This window comes from Rhinolophus ferrumequinum, chromosome 15 (assembly GCF_004115265.2).
Source record: "Rhinolophus ferrumequinum isolate MPI-CBG mRhiFer1 chromosome 15, mRhiFer1_v1.p, whole genome shotgun sequence".
In the NCBI taxonomy this organism is placed as follows: domain Eukaryota; kingdom Metazoa; phylum Chordata; class Mammalia; order Chiroptera; family Rhinolophidae; genus Rhinolophus; species Rhinolophus ferrumequinum.
Window position 1 is genome coordinate 41,826,728 of NC_046298.1, and position 15,321 is coordinate 41,842,048.

At 52.2% G+C, this 15,321-nt stretch overlaps 2 protein-coding genes across 5 annotated transcripts; one reads left to right on the forward strand and one right to left on the reverse strand.

Annotated features, from left to right (window-relative positions):
• Nucleotides 1-1,283: 1,283 nt before the first annotated feature.
• On the reverse strand, nucleotides 1,284-10,248 carry RTN2 (reticulon 2). Of its 4 annotated transcripts, XM_033127837.1 has the most exons (12): nucleotides 9,961-10,248; nucleotides 9,348-9,531; nucleotides 8,805-8,893; nucleotides 8,305-8,349; nucleotides 7,706-8,170; nucleotides 7,343-7,600; nucleotides 4,927-5,134; nucleotides 4,451-4,589; nucleotides 4,243-4,312; nucleotides 4,071-4,117; nucleotides 2,805-2,863; nucleotides 1,284-2,528 (listed from the first exon to the last, which is right to left on the reverse strand). In XM_033127837.1, exons 2-12 carry the CDS (start codon nucleotides 9,350-9,352, stop codon nucleotides 2,447-2,449), a joined length of 1,467 nt encoding a protein of 488 aa, XP_032983728.1. In that variant the 5' UTR covers nucleotides 9,353-9,531; nucleotides 9,961-10,248; the 3' UTR covers nucleotides 1,284-2,446. The 4 variants fall into 4 exon arrangements, with proteins under 4 accessions (XP_032983728.1, XP_032983730.1, XP_032983729.1 ...); XM_033127839.1 differs by lacking the exon at nucleotides 9,348-9,531 and having other exon boundaries at nucleotides 1,285-2,528; XM_033127838.1 differs by lacking the exons at nucleotides 8,805-8,893; nucleotides 9,348-9,531 and having other exon boundaries at nucleotides 1,286-2,528; nucleotides 9,961-10,247.
• Nucleotides 9,993-14,908, forward strand: PPM1N (protein phosphatase, Mg2+/Mn2+ dependent 1N (putative)). Its single transcript, XM_033129262.1, is given in 10 exon segments — nucleotides 9,993-10,233; nucleotides 11,271-11,440; nucleotides 11,442-11,582; nucleotides 11,585-11,696; nucleotides 11,699-11,834; nucleotides 11,836-11,896; nucleotides 12,616-12,743; nucleotides 12,812-12,921; nucleotides 13,006-13,066; nucleotides 14,149-14,908. Coding segments are annotated over 10 exon segments (1,281 nt in total). The 3' UTR covers nucleotides 14,270-14,908.
• The last annotated feature ends 413 nt before the right edge of the window (nucleotides 14,909-15,321 follow it).

Genomic DNA, 15,321 nt, shown 5'->3' on the forward strand with positions numbered 1-15,321 from the left:
TCTGACCCCCATCTCCTATTCCCCTCTCTTCATATTCTTGACTTCCGGCATAAAGGTCTTCTGCTACACACACCAGGCATATTCCCTTCTCAGGGCCATTGCGTTTGCTGATCCCCTTTGTCTGAATCTCCTTTCCTTCACATGTTTATATGACTCACTGCCTCCCTTCACTCCGGCCTCTGCTCGAATATCACCACTTAGTAAGGACTTCCCTGACCACCCAGTTTAAAATAGCAAGTCCTGTTACTCTATCTCCTTACCCTTCTGGCCTTTTCTCCATCACCCTGATCACCACCTGCCATATTCTATGTCTATTTGTTTACTCTCTGTCTGCTCCCTCTAGAATATTAGCTCCATGAAACTATGGACCTATGTTTTGGTTCATTTCTGTGTACCTAGCGCCTAAAACAATGCTTGAGCACATAGCAGATGCTCAGTAAATGTTTGTAGGATGAATGAAAGAATGTTATTACTATCATTTTCTGAACCCGTTTACCCATCTGGAAAGTAAGACTAGTACAACTGATTTCACTGGAGGACTGGTAATGAGCAGATAGGTATAAAAATCTGGCAAGAGGCCAGGCAACTGCGGGGCACTCAATAAAGGTTAAGTCAGTCTATAACCTGTTTCCTGCCTGTGGGGGGCAAGGATGGGCTTGGGGGCTTTAGCCATTCCTGGATCCATGATTCCAACCAGTCCCTCTTCTTTCATTCTTTGATATAGACAAATGGACACTTTGTCTTATGGAAAATGTGAATAAAAACATCTTTAGGAAATTTTGCTCTTTTTTTAATTTGGAAAATTAAAATAGTGTCTCTGCTTAGCAAATCCAGGTTCAAGAGAAGCCCCTGAGCTCTGTTTCTTTTAGTTAGATACCTACTTCTAGGCAATCCCTATATACAAATTCTGGGGCTGTAACTACTACTCCTATAACTTCATTCTCTATCTCCTAAAATGTGATGCGCAATGCTAGAGGCAAATGAGATGATTTTAGGTGATGCCCAAACAAACATTTTAAATGAATAGTTTTGTGTTTATTTTTACTGTTATCTTCTATTTCTGGCAAGCAATACCAACTTTCTTAGTGGTGAAATAATATTTCCTTTAAAAAGACATTTGTTTTACTTTTTTTAATAAACCGATTTAAAGAAAAGTATTAGGTAAATAGCCGAACAGGTGATATAATGGTCAAAAAGCTCGTGAGGGAATGACTGAGATTTGGGAAAGCACATTATAGATGACAATACCGGCTTCTGTTTGCTGGACATTTATTATATGCCAAGCCCTGTGCCAACAGCTTTACATGTAGGTTTGGTTACAGCGACACTTTTCCGTTTGAGGAAACAGGCTTCAAGAGGTTTGGTCGCTCAAGGTCACACAGCCAGCAGGTAGTGAAGCTGGGATTCAAATCCAGGTTTGTGGGTCTTTAGACCTCATGGTCTCTCTGGGACTCAGGTTCCTCCCTCAGTTTATAGTTTAGGAACCCGAGGCCCAGAGAGGCCATCATGGTCCCAAGGCAATTGGAGAAAAGTGGATGGATGACAGACGTTTGGGAGATAGAAGAGACATGGCTTCGTTATTGATTAGATGTGGGGGTGAGGGAATGGAAGTCTAGAGCCAGACCTGGGTCTCAGGCCTGGTGACAATGTGGGCAGAGAGGACATCCCTGAGTTGGAAATCAGGTAAGATAAGTAAGAGGTTTGGGTATGTTTGCGGGGGCAGTCATTCAGAAGGCCGTTGGACACAAGAGTCTAGGATGCTGGTGAGATGGCTGCATAGCAGGCAGTGTAGGAATAGACTAGTGATGTCTGCCTTGAGCACAATATTGAACGGGGCTGCCAAGTCTTGGTTAGCTCTGGTATGGGCAGTCTCTTACCGGCCTCCCCTCAATCATTTCATAATCTAAACAGATGATTGATGGGGCTTCTTCTGCAGAGATGGAGAAGGTTCCTCCTTGAATGTCACATAGGTGCTTTTCGGTGAAGAAAGGTGAAAGCTGGAGGGGGCTGGAAGCACAAGAAGCTTTGGGTTTTTCACAGAAGTCTTTATTACAGTGTAAATCCAAGCTCAGGCCTCCCCTGGGCCCCATGCAAAGCCCCCGCGTTGGGGCTAGTGGCGTCCCAGAGACACCAACCCCTCACAGCGCCTCCAGCGGCGGGGTCACGTAAGTACAGGGCGGGTGCCCTAGCTAGGCAACTACAAGCCCCAGCAGGCCCCGTGGCCAAGGTGCCTCGTCGTTCCTGGACTCCTAGAGCAGAGCCTCATGGGAAATGTAGTCCTGGCCGCTCAGGCAATTTGCGCAAACTCTCTGGTGTGAGTGATCCTGACACCCGCCAGAAAATGGCTCAGGCCGAGGCGGGAAGAGGGCGGGGATGGAAGGGTGGTGGCGGAAGGCAGAGGGTTGCAGGGGTGGGGGCAGGCGTCCCGCAGGTAGAGACACCCTTTTCATTCAGCTTTGGCTTTGGATCCGGAGACTGCAGCTGCTGCTGAGGCAAGGGCTCCGGTCCCTGGGATCTTAGCTCGAATCCTGAGGGAGAAACAGGTGGAGTCAGGAGGTAGGGAAAGAGACAGGGTAAGTATATGAAAACTGAAGGGAAAGCTAGATGGAGGAACTAGCTGAGTGCCCCATCCAGCCCCTGCCCTCCACCTAATGGCCTGCGTAGGAATTGTTTGGCACCCTTCTTCGAGAAGGGGGCATTCAGCCTCAGGATATTTAAGGACAGAGAATGGTGGGGGTGGGGGTGGGGGTAGTTCCCAAGTTTCCCTCTTCCTCATCGCATCCATTGCCACACTATGACCTTACTTAGCTTTGATGTGGCTCAACTGATTGGTCACCAATCCCACATACTGGTCGATCTGGGCCTGGGGAGACCAAGAAGGGGTGAAAGGAGAGATTAGAGGGGGTTCCTCTGCCTAATTCAGGAGGATGCTTCCTCCCTAACCTCCAAATCAGGAGTTGGGGGGAGTGGCCCACCACTCCACTTTCAACTTTAAACCTAATAAAATACCCTTGGAACTCAGAAATTCAAGTTGCAGTGTCAGTCGGGCCATGCTCTGTGTGGGAATGACGTTGGGTAGACACACAAGAATTTGCTAGTGAGTCTGTGTTCTGGGCATGACTGTTAATCTTTGAGTGGTGTGTGTGTGTGTGTGTGTGTGTGTGTGTGTGTGTGTTTAGGGGTATGGTGAGGGTGGAGGGCATTAGTGTTGGCTGTCATTGATTTCAATATTAGTTTAATTCAGTGTTAGTTGATTTTGAGGACTTGGTGATTCCAGCATGTGAGGAAGTTAGGACTGTCTCTCTGGCAGGGACATGTATCATTTGGCTCTCGGCTGTACTGGAAAAGGGAACGTCAGTCCATCTGTCTGTCTCTGGATAGGATATATGTCACTTGACCTTGTTTCTGTCGGTGTTTTGGGCAACAGTCATCCACCTGATTTTCACTGAGATGCCAGTCTCTGGCAGTTTCAGTCAGTTCACCTGTTTGGCTGGGATAGTGTCCATCAGACCCAGACTATGTGTAAGGATAGACGGCATCAGTCTGTCCATATGTCTGTCTGTAACAGGAATATGTGTTTATCAGTCTCCAGTGGTATCAGGGGGAGAAGGCATTCATCTGTCTGCCTGTTTCTGGCTAGGATGAGTGTTGTTCCATTTCAGGCTATGTCAGGGAAAGACAACATCAGTCAGACTGACTCTCTATAGCTAGTACATGTCTGTCAGACCTTGGATCCACTGTCAGGGAGAAGCATCAGTTAGTCCACCTGCCTTGGGTTGGGGCATGGCAGTCAGATCCTGGCTCTGTCAGGGGACACCAATCAAACAGCCCATCTCTGGCTGTTGAAACATATTAGTTACACTCTAGCTGCACTGAGGTGGAGGCAGCAGCCAGACCACCTGTGCCTGCCTGGGACATGTGTCAGTCAGACCCTGACTCTTTCCGGGGTGGAAACACCAGTTGGTGCTTCTGTCTCTGGCTGGGACATCCGTCAATGAAACCCTGACTGTAGAGGGTAGGCCACCCATGTTTGGCTGAAATACTGCCAACTGAAGCCCTGTCATACTCACCTGGTGCTGCCGATACAGCAAGGGGACGGTGAATAAACCAATCACTCCTGTGGGCACAGAGACAGGGATCAAGGTTCTCCCAAGAGATTAACAGTTCCATTTAGAGCCCTGTCCCCCACCAACCCCAATGACCCACCTCCTCACCCAACCCCCCACAGTCTTCCCAGCTCACCCAGAATGAGAAGAGTCAAACCATTGAAGACGGCACCCACGAAGGTCAAGATGTAGAATAGAAGGGCCAGCTGGGGGTGAGGGTCAAGGTCAGCAGAGCCTACAGGGCATTCCCCAGGCTGTGAACTTACCCAGAAATGACCGTCCTACCCCCAGGGGCAGGAAGGTGAATGTTGGGAACCCAGGAAGGAGTGAGGGATTCAGGGCACCTTGAGGGAGTCCACGAGGTCTTCTACCAGGAAGAAATGCCGCAGCTGGGTAGCTGCAGAGACCACTTGAGAGGCAATCTGCTGGGACAAACGTTCTGTCTGTTCCCGAGTCAGGGTCAGGTCCACGTCCAAGTAGGCCCTGAGAGGACAAAAAGGTGTGAGGTGACTCAGTGGGTGGCTGGGGCCCAGGCTGAGGGGTATGGCTGGGATGAGGGCAATGAATGGGGCTTGGGGCGAAGGCCAGGTGTAGAGGGCTGAGGTCAAGGTCAGGGTCAGTCGATGGGATCAAGGATTAAGGGTAAGAGGTTAGGATCAGAGGTTAGGTCTGGAAGTGAAGCGTCAGAGAGTAGTTTAAAGTCAGGGCGGGGATCAGGTTGGAGTCAGAAAGAGAAATAGGATGGGTCGGGGCCAGGATCATGACTTAGGGTCAGCAGTAGCATCTCGACAGAGTCACGGTTAGGGGCCTGGGTTCTCACTGAAAGGGGTTGGCACCGTCCCCCCGATGCACAGCATGCAGCACTTTTCGGTAAACCCTGAGAGAGATGGTGCCACAGAGCAGCAACAGGGCGACATGGGCTGCCACAGACACGATGCTAAAGTGCAGGAGGCACAGCAGGGAGACCATGAGGCCTGTGAAGATCACTCCTGATGTCCTCGTGTCCTTCCAGTACAGCAGGTCCACCACTGTGGAGGAGGCAGGCAATCAGGCTGGGGTTTGGACCTGGCCTGGCTGACCTCTTGACCTCCCGTTTCCTGTCTCAGGGCTGAATCGTGACCCCCATGGCACACCTCTCAGCCTTAACCTGAGGTCCAAAATTTTAGTGTCTTCTTTTATTCCCCTCTTCTCCCCTCTTCTCTAACTAGAAAACTCAAGTCAAGCATCTAGCAAGTTCCCTTAATCTTACTCTTATCCATAGATTACGTGTGGACACAATTTTTGGTCATTTTTTATGAAAAATGGAATCATAGATACACTTTTCTACATCACGCATATCTCACTCTACTTTCCCTCCTAGAATTCCCTGCTAGTCATCAGGAATAGCTCTTAATTCATTCTTTTTAAGGGCACCATGATATTCTGTAGTGTGGTTACACCATCATTCATTTTATTCAACTGTGTATCTATTGTTGAGCCATTCACTTTGTTTCCTACTCTCCTTTCCCCAACAGTGCCACAAGCATCAGCCTTCTACATATATTCTTACCTCCTGGAGGTTCTATTTCTGAGATAGAATCCCAGGGGTGGAATGTCATAAATATTCCCAGATTGCTTCCTAGCAAGACTGTAACAATTTTTATTTCCATGTGCAAAGTGAAAGTGATCTTTTCCCAGCATCCTGCCCAGCAATGGGTGTTATTGTTCATTTTTTTTTGGCCAATTTGACAGGTGTGAAGTGGTATCTCCTTGATACCCCTACCAACACATTTTTCTCAGTCCTAAATGTGTTAATAACACCATCCTCCTTCCTAAGCCCTAATTCAAATTTCTAGTCCTTTTCTGAGACCCTAAACTCACCTCCCAAGCCCAACCCTAGCCCTGCTTAGTGACCTTCCCATTCCAGCATTTCATCTCATCCATCTAAACTTTAATAGCCCTCCCAATAATCCGCTCCCATTTGAACCCTGAACCAGGAGCCCAGTAGTACCCTTCCATTTCTTTCCAGACCCTCCCCAAACTCTAACCCATCCCGACCGGTCCTCTTCAGAGTCTGACTCCCCTCACTTCTGTATCCTCCCTATATACACCTTCCCATCTACCTCTAACTAGGGCAGGCCTCCCCTCCATCCCAAAGCGCAGGGCGCTGCCCTGCAGGCTCCCCGAGGCCCGCGCCAGAGGGTGGGGGAGGGGCCGGGTCGCCTGAGGCGGGGGCTAAGTTTAGGCACGCTGGGGGGAGGGGGCCTGGCCTGCAGCTGTGCTGGCGCGTCCTGCTCCTGAGTGACAGCACCGCCTGGGCCTGAAGATGGGGGAGGGGCCTCCCTGCTCTTAGGCCCCAAAGCCCCATCCTGGGGGGAGAGGGCACCCCACGCTCCCTCCACGCCCTCCCTAGAGACCCCCAAAGCCCCCAGCCCCAGTCTGCAGCTCTAGGGAATCTGGGACCAATATGAAACATCCCCCCACAGAAAGAGAACGAATCTGGATGCTTTCCCGCTGTCCCCCGCTCCCGTCCCAGCCCGTCCCGCAATCCCACCTTTACTCCCCATCTCGGCTCCGAGTGAGAGGCTGCGGACACCGCTGCTTCTCGGGGATTTCGCCCACTTCAGTGGAACCCGGAGGGAGGGAGTAGCGGGGCGGGCCCCTTTGTACCCAGCCAATGGCTCTCCATAGAGGTGGGGTCACTTCCAAAAAGGGGTGGCTCTCTTTGTAAACAGCCAAAAGCAGTGATGCCTATAACCAACCCTTGGCCGTTCCTGAAGGCTGAGAGTATTTTAAAGTAAGGCGGGGTCTATTTGCCACCGGTTAATTGATGCGGTCAGGGAAGAGGAGAGTTTTTAAAAGGCGTAGAGTTTATACTTATAAATGTCCCATGGCCACATCCAGAAGAGAACCTTATTTCTTCAGGGATTTGGCCTGTCCAAAATCAGTCTCTAAGGGGAGGACTCTAAAAGAAGGATTGTTTTTTAGCAATCAGCCAATCCTAATGTTCGCAGGGGAGCTAACTTCTCAAGTGACGAGGGGGTGGGGGGGCACTAGTATATAAAAAGAGCCAAGGGCAACGTTAGATTATAGGGAACATTTTTTAAAGGGCGGGGTTTATGATGTCTAGCCAACAGCAATACCTCCTCCCTTCTCCATTCTCCTTGTTCCTTGGCGAGGCTGGTTGGTCCCTTTAAATTGGCAATCCTCCCACCCTTGCTGTGGTCCAAAAGAGCATCTTCACTCAAGCAGTTTACCTAGAAGGTGTAGTTCCAATGTGAATTCTGATTGGTCCGTGCTATCGAGGCACTGCCCCGTGATTGGCTCCCGCTCCAGCTGCCCCCACGGCTCTTCCTCTTTCTCGTCCAGCGAGGGCTCATCAGGCCAAGAGTTCGAATCCCGGGATTCAGGTGGGGTTGGAGTATGAGTTTGGAGGGTCCCAAAGCCAGGAGTGGGCTGTGCAGTCAAGACTTCGGGCTGGGAGGGCTGAGCGAGTCCGAGTTGTAGGTCCAGTTCTGGCGCGTTAGAGAGATAAGGCAGTGAGAGTTCACCTTGGAGGTGCCCTGCAAAGAGACCACCCACCCCTGGTGACTTTGGTCCCAGTACCTTGGACATCTCACCTTTCCCAGCCTCTGATCCGTCGGGCTCCTCGTCTTCCAGCGGGGTGGAACTACTGGTGGCAGAGTCCTCCGGCTCCCCGGCTCCCGGGGCCACCCAGCCCAGCTGGTCTAGCTGGAGCCCCAGGTCCTCTAGTGGACGCTCAGCCCGAGGGGCAGTGTCAGGGTCACCGCGGCGCCGGGGCTCCGGGGACTGGCTCAAGCTGGGGATGCTCTCCAAGCTGTCGCCCAGGCCAGGTTGCAGGGGCAGATCTCGCGGTTCCGAGACTGAACGGCCCTGGGGCCGGGGGCGGCGTGCCGCTGAATCCCGGCGCGTCCCGGCGCCCACCACGCCGCCGTCAAAGGCGATGTAGGAGAAGGTCAGCTCCCGGGGGGTGCTCCAGTCCTGGGACGTGGTTTCTTCCTCGTCGTCCTCCGAGAATTCCCGGGCTGTATGCAGCTCCCGAAAATCTGAGTCGTCGTTTCCTCCTTTAGTGAGCAAAGGAGGGCGTTAGCTCCTCCAAGCAGGACCCTGACCCACTCTCCTCAAACCCCCTACCTAGCTGTGAGCCCCCAAGCTGTGAGCCCCAAGTCTCACTCTCACATCCTTGCCCTCCACTTACCTTCCGTGGAGTCAGGGGTAGAGGAGGCTGTAGAGGGAGCTTCTTCTGCGAGAGGGAAAGAATCGAAGATTCTTAGAAGCTTAGACTGTCTGTTGGAGTCACTGAAGTGTGCCAGTCCTGGGAACTTGGATGGTCCGAATTAAGGAATCTTAGAATGTCACTGCTCAGTCTTATAAATTCAAATCCAAGAATCTTAATCTTAGACTCTTCAAATTAGGATTTTTTAGGTTTTAGTTCATTCTTTTACCAACCATTTATCGAGCCTATGTACCAGGCACTGTTTTAGACCCTGAGGATACAACTGCGAACAAAACAGACAAAAATCCCCGCCCTCATAGAGCTTACACTCTCTGAGGGAGACAATAAACAAATATATGGTGTTGGGTGCTAAGCGAGTGGAGAAAAATAAAGCAGGGTAAGGGAAGAGCAAGTGAGAGGGTGTTATTTCAGACAGGGTGGTCAGAAAGACTTCTCTGATAAGGTGACATTTGAACAGAGACCTGAATGAAGTGAGGAATCCATGCAGATATATAGAGAAGAGTCTTCCAGGCAGACGGAAAAGCTCAGTGTAAAGGCCACGAGGCAGGCACTTTGGAACATTTGAGGAACAGAGAGGTGTGAAGGTGTGACTGAAGCTGAGTGACTGAGGGGAAGGGGGTGGGAGATGAGGGAAGAGAGATAAAGTGGGGGGAGATCATGTAGGGCCATCCTTTGTAAGCTGAGGTAAGCACAGTATCTTAGAATGTTGAGATGATACTCTAAAATGTTGAAATAACAATTTTTAGAATTTTGGCATCTGGATTCCCCAGATATGCAAGTGGCTAGATCTGAAAGTGTTGAAATCCCTAGCTGTCAGAACCATGGGAGTGTGGGGCAGAGAATGTTAGGCAAGGATTGTTAGAGCCCTGGGCTCAGAGATCGCGAGGATTAGACACGGCGTTCCCAATTGTAGAATCTAGCCCCTCGGAGCTAGCTTTGGGCTTTGCCTAGTGGAGATGCTCAACACCGTTTGGAAATTGAAATCTGACGCCCCACACCCCTACCTCATTTTCTCAGCTGGAGAATCGGAGGCTGGGAGTCAAAGGCCCTGAACAGAGTGGGTCTCCTCCAGGATTACTAATAATCAGTGGTAAAGTCCACTAAGGACCCAGGAGTCTTGGCTCCAACCCAGGGATGGCTGTTTCCCAGGGACAGAAGGTTGGACATTTTGGGCGAGGTCTAGGCTGCCTGTGAGTCAGGGCAGAAAATAGAGGTGGGATGCGAAGGTGGGTGATGGGGGTATCAGACTCCTCTTCTCCTCCGTGGCTCTACCCCTCCATTCAACTGCCCTCCCCGCCGGCTGCGGCCAGCACCAGGGCGAGGGGACAGCTCCCCGCGTGTGTCCTCATCCCCCGGCGGGGCCCGCGGCACATCCCAGCTCCCAGCGCGCCCCCACGCCAGCTATCTCAGTGCCCCCCAATCCGCCCAGTCTCACTCAGGTCCTTCGGGTCAGGTCGCCCCCGTCGCCGCTAGAACTCGGGGGGAGGGGAGAGCTTTCTTTGTCTCCTCTGCCTCCTCCCCCATCCCGGCTCTCACACGACCGGACGAGAGGATTCCGGGGAGGAGCCTAACCGGGCCTCTGAGACCCACACCAGGCCTGAGTCTCCCCCTACTCACTGCAGTGGGCGAAGACCGGCAGGACCTGCCCCATGGCCCCCCTTGGGCCTGCATCGGGACCCCCGCCCACTCCGGCCACGCCGCCCTGGGCCTGGGGCCGCGAGCACTCATCTCCGCCGCGCCCACGACGCTGCCGCCATCCTCTCCGCCTCCTCCTCCTGGTCTGTTCCAGCAGCAGTCGCCGCCGCCGCCGCCGCCGCCCTCAGTACGGCTCGGAGGGGGCGGGCGGGGCCGCGGTGGGGAAGGCACTGCAGCGCGAAGCTGGGGGCGGGGGCAGAGGAAAGCGGGGCGGAACCTGAGGGAGGGCAGGGGGCGGGGAAACACCGTGGGGTTCGCCTTCAGGGGCGTGGCTTTCCTACTAGAGGGGCGGAGCTAGAAGAGTAGGCTAAGGGGCTGAGAAGGCTTGGAAGGCTGTCAGAAGGAGAAGCGGGGTGAAGCTCAGGGTAGGGTGAAGACCTCTGGGAGAGAATGGTGAAGGTGCCCAGGCGGAGAGGATGGGGGCGTGGATCTCAGAGTGGATTGGGACTAGAGGAGGTATTGAGAAGAGGATATAAAGATTCTACTTCTCTGAGGTGGGATCTGAGTCTAGATTCTCAGAGGGAGTGGAAAGAAGGGCGGGAAGAAAGTACCCAGAAAATATTGAGACAAGGGGAGGAGCTCAGACGTGGGTGGAGCTTACACCAATTTAGAATTACGTATCAGATAGTTGGGCGGGGCTAATCAGACAGGAGCTAGAGGCGAGGCCAGACTGCCAATATTATAAGAAGTTTAGGCTGTAGACTTGAATGGGTGAGCGGGATCTGGAAAAGAAGCTTCAGGGAAGGGGGGCGAGACCCAGAGGGGAGGGGTTGAACCAAAAAAATAACGGATTGAAAGATTTTGAAAACGGGGACGGGACCACTGAAGTGGGCGGAGCTTGGACCTAGCCGGGCTGGGGACTGGAAGCCAAGAGTGTAGGGTTGAGAACACGGATTATAGAGTTCGTGTCCTTGCTTGTTCTGTGACTCAGTTTCTTCTTCGGTAAGTCGGAGATGAGGATGTAAAATAGTGGGAAATGCTAGTTTGCCACTATTATTTTTCCCTGACCCTGATCCCAAAACTCTCTTTGAAAGTGCAGGAGAGAGGAGACACAGGAGTCCAATCTCTTCTAGTGACTTGACTTGAGTGCAGGTCAAGGGCATAGGAAGGAGATTTCGGTGGTTTAAAATCTCACAGTAGAGGGAGGGGCAGGTGCAGAGGTGGACCTTTCCTGATCCTAGGGCCAAAGGTGGTGGGCCTTGCCCGTCTGCTCAAGTGTCTTCTCTGGCCAGCTCGTAAGGAAGAGGAGGCGGAGGAGAAGGAGGAGAAAAAGGGGGGACGCAGAGCTCCCTAAGGGCCTCGGTTCCTCCTGGATGCACCACGTGGTGCCCAGAGGCCGCACCCCCGGTGCAACGCAGGGCTGGCGCACACACATTACGCTTGGCTCACGCTACCTGGGTTGCCCCCCGAGATTGGCTTTCTCCGCTGTCCTCGAAGGCCACGGTGGGGCGCAAGCCTCCCTCTTTGGCGCGCGCCACCTGCTGGGCCACGTGCTGGAGGCGTTGGGCCCAGCTCCTGGTGAGCCGCAGGGCGTGTGCCGGGCGCTTCGCTTCGCCTCGCCTTTCTGAGTGCAGACGCACGCCTCCGCTCGCTCTGGCCCCACCGCGAGCCGGGCGGTTCCACCGCGGTAGCGTTGCTCATCTTCCCGAGCTTTCTGTACCAGACGCCGCGGCGTTCAGCACCGAGGACCGTAGGCCCCTCGGGTCTCCGGAACGTGAGCGCAACCATGACTTGGGTGGCACCATCTGCCGCCGGCGCCTCGAGTGCTCTCTGGCAGTGTTGAGAGCACTGGGAGACTGCCTACAAAAAGGCTCCTGAAAGGCCCGCTGAGCTGCAGCTCGTTTCCGCGGAGCCTGAGGTGACCGTCCTGGAACGGCGGGCCGAGGATGGCGTGTGGGACGCGATGTCTGGAGTGGACCTGGTGGGACTGGTGGCATCACGCCTCTGCTTGGGCCTTGCCCCAGAGCTTCTCTGCGCTCAGCTGTTGGGCACGTTCTGTGCAAGGTCCTGGGGGCAGGGCTTGGGACCACTGAGGGGACGAACTTAAGGGATTTAGGAGAGAGGAATTTTAATGAAAGGCTAGAGTAAAAATAAAGGAGAGGTTGGGGCTCCACGAAAAGGGCGTGGCCTGATGAAATGGGGAGGGGACAAAATATGGAGAGGGTGGAGCCTGATGGAGGCCTTGGGGCAAGATGGCAAAGTGAGGTGTTAGTTAAGTGGGAGGGATTTAAGAGAAAGGGCATGGGTCGGCTCTGGGACACAGGAGTGGGTCCTGAGGTATAATTAGTACCAGAAGCAGGAGCAGCTAAATAGCAGAGTGGGAGGGGCTTTGGAGAAGGGGCGTGATTCTCTGATAGAGCAGGGTGAGAACAGTGAAGGGGCGTCATCTAAGGTATTGGTCCTAGTGAGAGGGATTGGTTTAGACTGGCAGATGGGCAGGACTTGAGAGAAATGGACAAAACCCAATTAGGGAAGGGAGCAAAAGAACACCGGGATTGTTGGGGAGCTCAGCTTCCAAGGGCATGGAGCCTTGTGCTGGGGCATTCAACCAGGCTCTCCTTTCTCCACCTTCTCTAGGGCAGCCTGGACAACATGACCTGCGTCCTGGTCTGCTTCCCGGGGGCCCCAAGGCCTTGTGAGGAGACAATCTGGAAGGAGCAAGCACTGGACGCAGCTCTGGGCTGCAGGGTCGCCCGGTGGGCAAGGTTTAGGAGCTCAGCGGGAAGGGTAGTCGACAAGCAGGGCACCCGAGTAACTCTTGCCTCCTTCTCAGAACTGTGTTCCTCTGCCTAGGAGCCTCCCAGATTGAACCCGGTTTTCGAGACTCTGGCTGGCCTCAGAGGACATCCCGGATTTACCTTCTGGGGGAGGGCTGTACTGCAAGTGAGTCAGGGTAGGATGGGGTAGAATGGGGAGAGGGGTGGCAGGAGGAGGGTCCCCTCCTGAGGGTCTTCCTCTGCTCTCCAGGGCCTCTGTCATCGCTGAAGGTTATTCTCAGCTCTGCCAGGCCTCAGGGGAGCACTGGGAGGTAAGGACCCTGTGTTCTTGAATTTTCTCTTAGAAACATGTAATACAGCACACCTTACCTTCTTTAGTGATGGGGAAATTAAGGCCAGAGGGAACAAGGGACTTGGCTAGTATATTAAAATAAATTCTCACTCCTGGCCTGAAGCACTGTTGGTGGGGAAGGAGAAGCAGACTGTGCTTCCCCTTCAAGAAATGTGCCCCCAGCAATGCTCTGTAAAGCCCCATCATTCCAAGCACCACCCCCTCCATCCAGGAATAAGGCAGAAAAATTCAAGGAATGTTGCTAACCAGTCCCCAGGCCTGGATACACTGCAGACACTAGGTAATCTCTGAGGATGGTCTGGATCTTGGAGAGAGATTGTGAATTGGACCCAGATAGTTTGGGGCATTTGGAGATGTCCAAAGATGTGGTGGGTGAGGTATAAGGAAGGTGTGTAAGGTGGGACTCGGGGGAAATGGGAGGGAGAAAGCTGGGGCCAGAACCCAAAGGCCTTTGCATAGCAGAGAAGAGAGTGGTTATTCGCACTTGAAGGAGGGCTATTGTTGATAGTTCTCAGCAGCAGAAGGAGGTATTTGTGAGGGAAGGAAACCCAGTTCAACCTAGAAAAACAAAACAATTTACTGGGCCATGTTAATTGAAGAGTTCAGGGACTTAAGGCATGACTACATCCAGTTGTCAGATGTAGTTTTATTTCCTCTGAGTTGGCTTCGTTCCCAGGCAGGGTCTCTTCATGAGGTAGCAGCGAGTTGCAGCTCCAGCCTCACATCCTCCAAGCCTAACATCCTCAATGGAGAGAATGTACCAGTTCCCCAGTAGTTGCAGCAGTAGTTTCAGAGCTGGTTCTCCTTGGTAGCACTGGGTCACATGTCTGCTCAAATCACTGTTGTCTCTGATTGGCCAGGCTAGGGTCATATGTCCATTCTTAGTGCTTATGGTTGGGATTCACTGCATCCAAACTTGATGGTTTTAGAGATGGGGAATCGTGGTCCCTCAAAGAAAAATAGGAGTGATGCTTCCAGAATATAGGGGAGTAGATACTGAGAGGAAAAGAAATGCACTGTCTCTTACATTTTCTGTTACAGAAGGGGCAGAACGGGACTGGGAAGGCCACTGGCATCATTCAAGCTCTGCCTTGGACTTGGAGGCCTGACAGCTGTTGTCTTTTGGGGACCCTTTGCCCAGCTGGGGCCCCAACGGAACTAAGAAAACTCCCCTTCCCCAGCTATAGACCAGAGGAAGATGAGCCGATGGAGGGACCCCGGAATGCTTATTTCCCCTTCTCCTACTTCCCTGTCACAGAAAGTCTTAGGAGGAGAAGTTCCTCCCACCATCCGGGGGAGGGGAGAGGAGGAGGAAACCCCAAACCATGGACCCAAGAGAGTTCAACCAATTCAATAACCTTCTCTTTCCATTTTTCATCTGTTTTGGGAGAGGTAGGAGAGAATTTTTATTAAATGTTAATTACGTGACTCAAAATACATTTTTCTTGTAGGAAAAAAACCCCGCAAACATTATTTACCCAGTCATTTGCAAATATGTATTGGGCACTGTTCGTGGCCATCGACCAGGGAGACTCACTGAGATTCGTGCCTATTGTAGGGGCCCACCTAGTATGTGTGTGGGGAAAGAGCAAACAAGAGAACCGATGAATAAGGTCATCTCAGACACTGACAAGTGTCTCAAAGAGAATAAAATGGGATGCGATAAGTAAATCTATTTTGGTTTTTTAAATTGTTATTCATTTATCTTTTGAGTGGTAATAAGTTCAGTTGGTTCAAAATTCAAAGGGTACAAAATGGTGTACAATGAGGTCTTTCTCCATCCCCTGTCCCTCAGCCACTCAATTTTCCACCGGGGGATGGATGCTTTAGACAGGGGCATCAGGGAAGATCTCTGAGGAGGGGACAATTGAGCGGGGACCTGACTCAATTGCTTCCCCGAGAAGCAGCCAGCCATGCAAATAGCCCTGAGAAGAGTGTCTCAAGACAGAAGGAACAGCCAGTGCAATAGCCTAGAAGCAGAATTGAGCTTGGCATTTTCAAGATGAGGCTTAAGAGCTGTATGACCATCGAATTCCCCACAATACCATTCCCTATCCTATTGGTAACCACTACAATGAGTTTGGAGTGGATTTTTCCAGAACTTTTACTCTGCATGTACACCCAAGTTGTTTCCTTGATTGTTTTTTCATACTCTATCATTTGGCAATTCTTAAAAAAAAAAATGTATTGGGGAATATTGCAGAATAGTGTGTT

Coding starts and splice junctions, on each gene's coding strand:
- RTN2 (XM_033127837.1), bottom strand. Junction 8,350..8,804: donor GGATTCCTCACTTCATTCAG/GTCTCTGTTCAA, acceptor TCCCTCTCGCAG/AAGAAGCTCCCTCTACAGCC. Junction 2,529..2,804: donor TTGAGCCACATCAAAGCTAA/GTAAGGTCATAG, acceptor TTTCTCCCTCAG/GATTCGAGCTAAGATCCCAG.